The sequence below is a fragment of the Carcharodon carcharias genome, chromosome 7 (genome assembly GCF_017639515.1).
Source record: "Carcharodon carcharias isolate sCarCar2 chromosome 7, sCarCar2.pri, whole genome shotgun sequence".
NCBI classification, from domain to species: Eukaryota; Metazoa; Chordata; class Chondrichthyes; order Lamniformes; family Lamnidae; genus Carcharodon; species Carcharodon carcharias.
The window spans coordinates 173786851-173799057 of NC_054473.1; the positions used below are offsets into that span (position 1 = coordinate 173786851).

The 12207-nt window shown below is 45.9% G+C and overlaps 1 protein-coding gene across 1 annotated transcript in view; it reads right to left on the reverse strand.

Annotated features, from left to right (window-relative positions):
• Positions 1-508: 508 nt before the first annotated feature.
• dusp22a (dual specificity phosphatase 22a) overlaps positions 509-12207 on the reverse strand; it is a 129743-nt gene continuing 118044 nt past the window's right edge. The window contains exon 7 of the mRNA XM_041192676.1: positions 509-1210. Within this exon, the coding sequence (XP_041048610.1) occupies positions 1001-1210 (210 nt within the window). The 3' untranslated portion in view covers positions 509-1000. The remainder of the gene's footprint in view (positions 1211-12207) is intronic.

Here is a 12207-nt window from a genome sequence, read left to right on the forward strand (position 1 = left end):
GGTGCAATTTAATTCTTCCCAGCTGAAACTGGTCACATGAGGACGAGTGTTTTGGAAGCAAAATGGGCTGCGCAGCCACGATTTCCTGAAATGCAGTCCCGGTGACAGCCCCTCCCCACTGGGAGCAGCAGATCAATGACAGCAAGTTGCATTTACATAGCAACTTCAGTATAACGAAACACCTCGAGGCGTTTCACATGAGCATAAGCAGGTGAAAACTGGCACGGCGTCCAAGAAGTGGACGTTAAGACAGGTCATCAGACGCTAAGTCAAAGAGGTAGGTTTTAAGGAGGGCCCTACCGGGGACAGAGACGCAGAGTTTTAGGAAATTCCATAGTTAGGGAGGGAATTCAAGAGGGAATTCCAGGGTTAAGGGCCGAGACAGCTAAAGGCGTGAAGGCCAATGGTGGGGCAAAGGAAGTGGTGGATGGACAAGAGGCCAGAGTGCATAGACCCACAACTTATTATTAAAAAAGTACAACAGATTCAATTTTCAATTTTATTTTACTCGTTTTAAAATTCAATTCGTTTAATGAGTAAAAGTAAACACAATAAACAATCACTGGCACGTGCTACATTGAAAACAATTTACATGGTTTCACGTCCATTTAACAATACTGTCAATGCCTGTAGGTAAAAGTAGCAACATTGTTAACTGTTGAATAATTTGTAGTCCTAAATGGCAGTGCCCAAAGTTACTGCAGCAAGCATCTGTTCTGAATAAAGGCTGGGAGCAAAACCAATTCCAATGCAGTGCAATTTAAAACTTGCAGTCTTAGTTAGGCACTTAGTTTAAGAAAAGGCACAACCTGCATACTGTAGCTAATGGGAACATTTTTGAAATGATAAATAGAAAAAGGAGAAACAATGGTATATAAATTATCTGCCTTTCTCCTGCTTTGTATTGCACTCTAGGTACATATGGCTGTATATATTCTTGCTGATTTACAATGAATAAAATGATGTTGAAACATCCAGCAGCCGTGCCCTGTCACACCCCTTATCTGTTCACCCAGCTGTGGCTGCTGCTGCTGCCATAGGCATTGTAAGGAAGAGGGTAGACCGTTGCTGTGTGGTTTGTCCAGTGACGCTCCCCATGTCTCAGCTGCTGTTGCTTTTGTTGTTCCTCGTACTGAGAGAGCAGCTTTTCAATCTCCTGCTTGTCATCAAATCGATTTTGGCCATATTCCGTCTGAAGCCATCTCCGATACTGAAACAAACCAGGCACATGTCAAAATTCTGTTTTTCTCCCCTGAAGGTACTCGGGCAGATTTCTGACAAGCCACCAAAGTTCTCCAAAGCGCAGGAGTGCCAGGATTTCCCATCCCAAGCCAATATCTATAGACTGGGGCTAGCCCTCAGCTGTGGCTCAGTTGGTAACAGTCTCTACTGAGTCAAAAAGTTGGTGAACACAAAATCTAAACTGGCATTCCAGTGCAGGACTGAGAGAGTGCTGCACTATCAGAGGTGCTGCATTTTGGATGAGATGTTGAACCAGAGCCACGTCTGCCATCTGAGGTGGACATAAAAGATGGCATTAAAATGAAATAGAGCAGGGGAGTTCTCCCCAATGTCCTAAATAGAAAGAAAGCTTTGCATTTATATAATGCTTTTCCCAACCATTGGAACATCTCATAGTGCTTTACAGCCGATAAAGTAGTTTTGAAGTGTAGTCACTGTTGCAACATAGGAAACATGGCAACCAATTTGTGCATAGCAAGATCCCACAAACAGCAATATGATAATAACCAAATAATCTGTTTTAGTGATGTGGATTAAGGAAAAATTTTGGCCAGGATACAGTGGAGAACTCCACTGCCCTTCTTTGAAATAATGCCATGGAATCTTTTACAGCCAGCTAAGCAGACAGATGGGGCCTTGGTTTAAAGTCTCCATGATGAGATGGCACCTCCAACAGTGCAGCATTCCCTCAGTACTGCATTGAAGTGTCAGCTTTGATTTTTGCACTCAAACCCTGGAATGCGACTTGAACCCAAAACCTTGTGACTCCAAGACAGGTGTGCTGGCAACTGAGCCACAGCTGACACTGGCTAATTTCAATGCTTCAAACAACATCAATTAAATGGTAAGATTCTATGCTTATTATCATCACACTGCTATGTGAGCGAGCTTGCTTTGCATAGATTGGCTGCTGTGTTTCCTACATTACAACAATGACGACATTTGAACAATATTGCATTGGTTGTGAAGTGCTCTGGGATGTTCTAAGGTTATGAAAAGCACTATATAAATGCAAGTCCATTTTTTGTTTCTGTCAGGACACATTGCCCAATATAAGTGGCTGTATATTGAAGCATAGCAACGTGTCAGATCTCCGAGATTGGGAGCTTTTGGCTACTGATGGAGGTCAGTAGCCAGAAGGTCCCTATTACTTGTGGAAATCTAGAGATAGTGAAGCAAGGGTAGAGATTTAAATTTAAAATTGTCTGTCTTTGGTCTGCCCCAGGACCTGCATAGGCCCTTCCAGTGAGCCCGGGTAGTGTCATGATTTCCCATCCCAAGTCAATAACTGTACACCATGCCACCCCTCAGAATGATAGTACTGATCACACAAGAATATCCTGCATCATGAGCACTGTTTCAACGGACCTTCACTCACTCTCGGCACAAGACCAGTCTTGTCCCACCCCACAGAAAACTCCTAGAAATCCCAGGACAATGCAAAAATAGTCTCCATCCCTGAGCCAAGAGTCAGGAAAATCTGCTTTACTGATTGCCATAGTGATTCTTGCTGGGCAATTGTCCCATAAGCACTGCCAACCCACCTGCACGTCATCCAAACATATGAGGCTGGCCATTTATTGGTCAAGTGGCTATTGAACCAGCAGCTGAGCCCAATCCTGTCTTTAGTCCATATCTACACGCTCTATGCAAGGATACAGGATGGCTTTTGGGGCACCCAGGCTGATTTTTTCTCTCCCTTTCCCAAGGCACCAATTAAGGCCAGGGGACTACCACCATTGCCACACTGGCTGAGATCAGTCATCAGCATAGGCTGAGAAACAATCCATTAGCCTTCCTGATCTGCATGACGCATTGGGCAGTGTGTTTGCCAACTAGGCTATCGTGGATTTTTTTTCTCTAACCATAGAAAAGTTCGGCCCATCTTATCCATGCCAGCCTGAGGACACCAAGGCGCCCTTTCTAATCCCACCTCCCTGCACCCGGCCCATAGCCCTGCAGCTTACATCACTTTAGGTGCAGATCCAGGTACTTTTTAAAAGAGTTTAAAGTTTCTGCTTCTACCACCATCTTGGGCAGCAAATTCCAGACATCCACTACCCTCTGCGTAAAAAAGTTCTTCCTCATGTCCCCCCTACACCTTCTGCCACTTATCTTGAATCTATGTCCCCTGGTTATAGAATTCTCCATCAAGGGAGACAATTTTATCCTGTCCACTCTATCTATTCCCCTCATAATTTTGTACACCTCAATCAAGTCACCTCTCAGCCTTCTTTGTTCTAAGGAAAATAACCCCAACCTATCCAATCTCTCCTCGTAGCTAAACTTTTCTAACCCTGGCAACATTCTTGTAAACCTCCTCTGCACTCTCTCCAGAGCTATTACGTCCTTCCTGTAACATAGAACTGTCAAGTGTATATTCAGCAATTATTGGCTTGTGATGATTCCAGGGATTTTGCAGATCACATTTTGCAATTGCCTTTTCACAATGAGACCCAGTGGATTGTGGTGCTTGAACAAGTCAAGTTTATTTTTAAAGCAGCATAATTCAGGATTATGATATTCCACAAGGCTCCTTAAGACAGTCCCTTCCAAACCCTCATGGGAACATCATTACCTGCAAATTCACACGCCATACCAAGCCACACACCATCCTGACTTGGAACCATATTGCCGTTCCTTCACTTTTGCTGGGTCAAAATCCTGGAACTCTCTCCCTAACTATGCACCAGAGTCAAAGGTCTTACTGAAAAGGAGTTGACTTTTTTCTTAGAATGAAATGAAAACCTATGTCTCAAAACATTTAGCTTGTCAGACACAGATGAAATCACATAAACAGACCAGCTTAGCTAAATATTAATGTAACACAAGAAACAGGTCCACTTTCATTACAGAGGTGCAGAACTTGATGCTAAGGCAAGACAGAAATAAAGTTGATCTGGAGAGGTTCTGTGTATGGGCTTAAAAAATGTGGCTTGACTGGCCTGTTGGACTCACCAGAGAGTGTTGATGTATCATCTGTAGAAGGATGGGCTTAATCAGGTAAATGGGCTTTTCTTATTCCAAACTTATGCTACTGTCATAACTTGTATTTTTATAATTATCAATAAGATTTATATTGTGCTTTTAACATAGCAATAAGTCCCAAGGAGCTTAACAAGAGCGTTACCAATAAAAATATTCTTAACACCAAGGCCTGAATTTTACCCTCGGGGTGCACCCGAAGTCAGCGAGGGCAGAAGCGGGCGCAAAACCCGTTCCTGGCTGAGATAGCGCTGTGTACGCGATCTTACGCTGGCTGGCCAATTGCCTGCATGAAATGTGCCCGGAGAAAGGCTCGGCATTGCCGGTAGAGGTGGGGAGAGGGCAGGCGCTGATGTCACCGTGGCCCACTGCGCTCCCTGAAGGCAGATAGATGCCTCAGGGAGCTGCAGAACTCCAACTAATACAAGGAAGCACAAAAATGCTGCAAAAAATGTCCATGCAGAGCAATCAAGCACCTGGAAGCATACTTCAAGAAAGAAAAAAGGCCCCAGATATTTCTTTTTATTTTATATCCTAACGGAGGTTTCACCCCACCCTTGGGTGAGGTCTCATTAAAAATGTAAAGCCAGCCTGGCCGACTGGCCCGTCCGCCAACCGTAGGGTTGGACGGGCCACTAAAAAAAATCACTTTTAATTGGGCTGCTAATGGGCTTAATTGCCCGCTTAATTGTTGGCGGGTGCCCTTCCGACTTTTGCATGCGCCCGCCGAGCGAAATATCTCGCGAGTGAGCGTTGATGTCGGACCTTTGCCCGATGTCATCTCGCGTCATCTTATGCCCGTTTGGGTCGAGCGCGCCCGCCTGCAAGATGTAAAATTCCAGCCCAAGGCACAGAGGGAGATATTACGATAGGTGATAAAATCACAGTCTTGATTCAGAGATGGATGCAAGAGCTGAGAGCAGGCTGAGTAAGTACTCTCAACGTCGAGGCTGCAGTCGACTAAGTTGGCACCAAGAAACCCTCGCAAGACCGAGATCAAAGGAAAAGCTATTTCGTGGGTGGAGCCATTTCTTTCAGAAGCGTGTCCCCAGAATCCACAAGGTAAGATCAATGTCACCTTGTACCTGGTTCCTGGCTTAACCTGCGGCTCTTCAAGTGCACTACTGCCGGAGTTATTGCAGACGTTGTGCTGAAGCGGCCAGTTTTCTGGCCCCAGGCTCTTTCTCAGTAAATCATAGGTTACTTTGATTAAACTGGAAACCCAGAATGAAGGGCCAAGGTACGTAGAATAGGGTAGCTCAAAAGAACCAAAGGTGAAAATGAAATAGATCGAGAAGTGATGGTTGGGTGAGATGGATAAGGAGGAGAATAAAAAGAGGGAAATCAGACAGAAAATAATCGCTGAGCTGAGAGAATAACATTATTTATGGAAATGGTAAAGATTTTGTATTTAAAACTCTTATGATCCCATGGCCTGTTTGCCCGGCAGCCCTAACTCCTACAGATCTTTCATTACTATCCTCACCGAGACCCACAGGCCCTATGTGCCCTAATGGAAGATCCTCAGCCTTATTTTCAAATCCCTGCATGGCTTCGCTTAACCCTATCACAGCGATCTTCTGCAGCCATACACCCTGTCCCATTCGCCCATCTTTCAGCTCCAAATTACTACATGCTCCCTGCTTCCTTCGCTCCACAGCCAGGCGTCAGTCATTCAATCACAACCGCCCCTGCCATCTGAAATTTCCTCGCAAGGCTTCACCTTGTTACTTCAAATCCCTGGCTTCAGAGGCAGGCAAAGCATATCTTTCACCGTCCCCCTCCCCGACATTTCTTGTGCATTTCCTGCCTGTTGACCACTTTTCCCCATGGTTCCTCAGGTTGTTGCTGAGTATTGTTGGATTGTCACTTTGGGACCATCAGCTGCTGCCCAGCTGCAGTTAAAAAGAGTGCAAAGGGTTAAATTTGTCAAGGGGCCATGTACACAGGGAAAGACATTATATTTGTGACTGCACAAGGCACTAGTCAGCACATTATCTGAGGAGATATTATTGTTCTATGGAGTTTAAAAGCAAACAATGAATATAATTCCAGGTGTCAGGAATTTTCACTTATGAGGAAAGGTTAAAGAAATTGGTCTCACTTTTTTTGGAAAAGAGAAATCCATGCAGTGACCTAACTGAAATTCTCAAGAAATGAGAAAGTTGGCTCCGGCATATTGATAATTATGACAAAGGATTCACTGTTGGCCCATTGAAGTATGCTGCATGAATGTACAATTAAAAGCTGTTGTATCACCTGCTGATGCCTAAATCTATTTAGTTTTGCAGGAATTACATTCAAATAAGGATCAATATCAATTGTGCTTTGAAAGAAAAGTTCTGCAGTTCTGAATGAGTCTTGGTTTAACAAGGCTGCATTCGTGTTGCAGCATATAACAATGAATGGCACAAAATGACTTCAGTGGGTGTTTTCTTACCAAACTGTACTAGGGTATTTCCAATAGAATTTCCCCCTGCTAAATTCTGGCTCAAAATCACTCTGTGGCTGATAACTGGTTTAACGCATTGTAACAATCATAAAGGCAGTCTGCCCTCCCATAACAACACATCCCCGCCTTTTGCTGGTTCACCTGATAAGTTGTTCGAATAGCAAACTGTAAAGGCATATCGATATTAAAGGTGCATTGTGCACTTAAAAAACATTTGGAAAAACTTTCATTCTCTTGTTTAAAATCACCCTCATAAATAATGTAAATCCCTTAGGAAGGTTTTGTTGCATCGCTTGGGAATAAAATCATCGAATCAATGTCAGGAATTATTGCTGGTGGGGATTTTGGGTTTGGAACTATTGCAGGAGAAAGCATCTTCGTTCTTTTCAAAAATAAAATTGGACAAGTGTCTTAAAGAGAAACTCATGATCAGATGAAACTATCAGGACAGCAGAGAGGTGAACTCGATGGACCTATGGCATCATCCAGCCTTAAGATGATCCGCTTCGAAAATTACACTCGATTTCCTGTCTATTGACTGTGAATGGCAGAGGATAAATCCAAGCCAACAGATATTTACCTTCTCTCCAAATCAAAAGAACATTCATCAGAAGACACAAGACACATGTCACATTAAGGAGCTGTGAATTATATGTACATAAGATTATTGCACTGTGTTTGGGCAATGTGCTATGGATAATCAGCAGGAAGTATGCACAGACAATTAAAGGTGGGTGTGATGCTGGCAGCATACATTTTATTCTTTCATGGGATGTCAATGTCACTGACAAGGCTGCCTATCCCTAATTGCCGCTTTAGAATGTGTTGGTAAACCACCTTCCTGAATCACTGTAGTTTGTCTGATTCAACTTTTCTGTAGTGGTTTGCTACAACTGAATGACTTGCTAGGCCATTTCAGAGGCCAGTTAAGAGTCAACCACATTGCTGTGGGTCTGGAGTCACATGTAAGCCTGACAGCAGACTTCCTTCCCTCAAGGACATCAGTGAACCAGATGGGTTTTTAACAACAATAAATGATAACATCATGGTCACCATTACCGAGGCTAGTTTTCAATTCCAGATTTTTATTAGTCCAAATTAATGCTATAGTTGATCTTTGACTGCAGCTGTACCACTTTTACTGTATTAGATGCAGGGGTACCAGAAAAGACTGAGATTGCCATGAAATCTGTGGTATTGATGCCACAGAAGCAGTAGCAGCAGGCAGGCACATCAGGAAAGAACTGTGGAGGGGCAAAGAAGATGATGGAGGCAAGGGCCAAAGAAGTATTACAGTACATGGGCCTTATGGAACAGAATGTCATACCTCAACATGTCAGAGAAGCAATGTGTCAAAAATTTATGCTTCGGCAGTTCAGCAGTCACTGACCTTTGTCACCTGGTGAATGGAGTTAAAGCCAATTGGCAGAACACGCAGAGGATTTCCTGTGACTCTGAAGGTTATGATGGCTTGTGATTTGTACTCCACAAGCTCATTCCAGAATGTAATGGGTGACATCTGCAGCATCAGTCAGTTTGCTGTCCCTTTTGCAAGTGATGGCTGCCTGCTTTACAAGGAAAGAGTAACATTACCTTCCCAATGCAGGCTGCTAATCAGGAGAGGAGGTATCTCCGATTAGCCCACACAGCTGGATTTCCCCAGCTTCGAGATTTCACTGGCTGCACGTACATTACCTTGCCTTCTCCCCCATCCCGAATCAGCCACGTACTATACATGGAAGGAGTTCCACTCCTTGAATATTCAGCTGCTGTCCGACCACAGGCAGCATGAGCACAGAGTGAAGAACAATACAGGAAGCCCCTGCCCATTCTCTCCACTAGTGCTCTCTATGGATTGATGGGCTGAGGGGATGCTAGTCTCCAGGTCCATTTTGGCAACAGAGCTCCCAGCAAATCAGAGCTGTCACCAGAGGCTCCATCAATGTGGCATTCATCGCTCCTCAGCTGAGTGCAGGGTCTGAACGCATCAGCAAGGGGCCAATATCGTAGCCTGTACTGCTTGAAGCTAGCCTATACCTCTTAAAGAGGAGGTGCATTGTGGCTGGAGCAGTCAGGAAGTGAACCTGGCCTGTGAAACACTGAGCAAAGACACAACATGGGAAACAGCCAGCTCCAAGATTCATGGGTGCACTGGCAGTCCGAGAGCAGGAGGCGGAAAGGAGAAGTGATGTCCTCTTCCGCTGGAGGCCTGCAGGCCCTCCAAGTACATGCTCAGAAGTGGGGGCAGATAGCCATGGAAGTCAATGCCAGGAGGCTGAATTTTCCCAACCCCCTGGCAGCAGCTTTGAGGGTGGGCACAGGGAAGCTGGGAAAATAGGGCAAAGCCAGATTGGAGTAGCTCCTCAATCATTCCCATCTCACGGGAATTTTCCCAACGGTGGACTGGGAACCAGATTGGTTGCCCACTACATAGAGGTGGCCAGCCAATCAACATTGCTGAGGCCCCATGAGGGCCTGATTTTACCAGTGACGGACTCTCCAGCATGCAGAGGTCAACATCTCAATGGATCTGGCCTCTGCGCAGCAGGAGAGTTCATGGCACAAAGAGGGGGGGGGGGCGGGAGGCTGCATTCACAAAACTCACAAACGTAGCTGAGACTGATCCAGCGAGGGGTTCCTCCCCCAGCTCGATTCACCGACCGGCCTCTATCCCAGTTATTCCAATCTTGATGTGCAGGTCAATGAGAGTGCTCCCATGTTGAGGCACCCTCATGGTCGCCAAACCGCCTCAGCAGCTCCCATTTCCCAGTGGGGTTGCCACGGCTCTGGAGCTCTGGCTTTCTGACTGGGCATGCGGCATCAGGAGCATACCTGCCATCCTTAATAGGATGGCGAGTCCAAAGGTGGTCAATAAGGCAGCTGCCTCCTGGAGATTGTAACTCTGGTCTCACTGCCGGCAACTGCAGGCTTAGGGTACCACTTTGGTCCTAAGGTCAAGGTCTCAAAGCCCCTGGGAAAATCTGCCCTGGAGTCAGTGCCACAAGGAATTCAATTATCCCACATGAATGGTCAAGGTCAGTGGATTCATTTTCAAATGTAAAAAAACAAAGACTTGCATTTATCTAGCATATTTCACAACCACAGGACATCCCAAAGTGCTTTACAGCCAATTAAGCACTTTTGAAGTATGGTCACTGTTGGAGGAAGCACGGCAACCAATTTACACACGGTATGTTCCCACCAACAACAATGTGATAATGCCCAGAGAATTTGTTTTTGTGATATTGATTGAGGGATAAATATTGGCCAGGATGCCAGGGGAGTAGGGCATTCTTACCGGTGTCCTGGCCAATATTTATTCCTGAGCCAACATTGCTGAAAACAGATTGTCTGGTCATTTTTCTTGTGTGCCCTTGCTGCCTGCAAACTTTGCTGCAAATTTCCTACATTACAACACTGATCGTATTTCAAAAGAACTTTGTTGACTGTAAAGCACTTTGGGACATCCTGAGATTGTGAACGGTGCAACATAAATGCAAACCTTTCTGTTGGATTTCCTCACCTGACATCCTCCCACTGAGGAAAGATGATGGGCACACAGCAAATAGATCCATTTCAGGTGAGGTACGTTCCTGACAGCTGAAGAAGCCAATCCTTGAGAGGCAGGTTCTACCGCAAGTGCCGCACATAAAGCTGCCAAGTATCATTGTGGGTTGTTGTTTTCAGTGTTGGCGTTTGTCATCAAGCCGCTGGTCATCATGGTGGTGCCCACAGGAGGTGTCACCATTTTCTTCTGTCGTCAACGAGTGACTCCAAGGTGCGATAATCAATGTCAAGGGCTTACATATCACGCTTGTAAGTAACCTTGAAGCAGAAGCTTTGGGCATCTCACTGGTCGCCTAGCCCTGGCTTCCTCACCACACAGATAGTCCTTGCATCCTGCAGACATGCTCAGGACAGTGAGGCCGCCTCTGAGGAGCGCTGACAAACGTGAGAGCTCTGCCTTCAAGAGCACTGCCGCATTCGTGAACTTGTCCTGCTGGGATATACCCATAATGCACCTCAGGCAGCAAAGATGGAAACTGTTGTGCTTCTTTTCTCGATAGCTGTAAGTCGTCCAAGTTTGACAGCCATGCAGCAAAGTGCTGACAACACAGGCCTCATAAACCATCAGCTTGGTCCTCAGGGTCAAGCTTGATGTTATTCCATTTTGCATTTCACAGATCAACCAAAGGTGGTAGCGGCTTCCCCTATTCCTGTGTCAAGTTGTGAATCATTGGAATTCTCTACCGTAGCGGGTTGGAGCTGCTCCATCACTGAAGACATTTAAGGCTGGGATAGATGGATATTTGGTCTCTCAGGGAGCGGGCAGGGAAATGGAGTTGAAGCCCAAGATCAGCCATGATCGTACTGAAGGGTGTAGCAGGCTCGAAGGGCCAGGTGGTCTACTCCTGCTCCTATTTCTTATGCTCTTATGTTCTTAACTTCTGCATCAAGGGGCAGATTGTCTGTCACCCTGGACCCAGGTTTAACTGAGCTAAGGTTCAACTGGGAAAAGCAGAACTCTCTTGGCGTGAGCCATACCCTGCAATCCACACACGGGCGAAGCCGATTTTTTTTAATCCTCAGACGAAGCTTTAAAAGGTGTGTCCCCACACGTGGGGGAGTACCTACAATAATGGAAGCAGACAATCCATCGGCAGGTGGAGGGAAGCTAAATTAACTGCAGCATTTTAAGCTTCCTGAACAGAGACAGACAGATGAGCATCGTGGATTGGCACACGAATGCATTAGCTCAGCTTCAACTGACTCAGCAGGCAACATAACTTCTGTCTCACCAGGAGCTGTGAGATTAGATGATACACTGGTCCTGACCTTTCTTCCAGAAAGGTTCAAAATGCATCGCAGTGGCAATTCTGGCATGTCTGTTTATTGAATCGTTTAGCCCCAATTTTAGCCTAACAAGCCCGGCAGGGGGCACATTCGGGTCAGACACCCGGGGCTGGATTTATACTCCCCCCGTTGCCCACTTTTTGATGCCGTGTCCCTTGATCAGCCTTTTGATTGGGGGGGTGGGGTGGAGGTAGGAGCCCCACCTACCCTGCTGGAGGTCACAAGCTGGCCACACAGGTTTATCTGTCATGCACGCTGCATGTGGGCAGACCTGCCTGATACTGGGATGAGGCCCTCAAGTGGTCATTAATTGTCCACCTAAGGGGCTTCAATTGGCAGTGGGGCAGCAAGTCTAACCACAGGCCTTTCCACCCTGACTTAATTCTGGCAGAGGCAGGGTCCAGGCACGCTAACCGCCACTCCCCACCCCCCCCAACCCACCACCCAACCCCCGCGCCCCCACCCCCACCACCCCCACCTAATTAAATGCCCTTGCCGCCTCCAAACAGAGAGAGGCCATAAAATCCCACTTGGTGTAACCACAGCTTTACAAAATACTGAAAAGCAGCCCAGATAGCCACAACCCACCCTAATATCAGAAAATTAAATCATCCACACCTTTCCAATAAAATTACCTATAAAAATGGATAGAGCTCTGAATTCATCATGTCTGA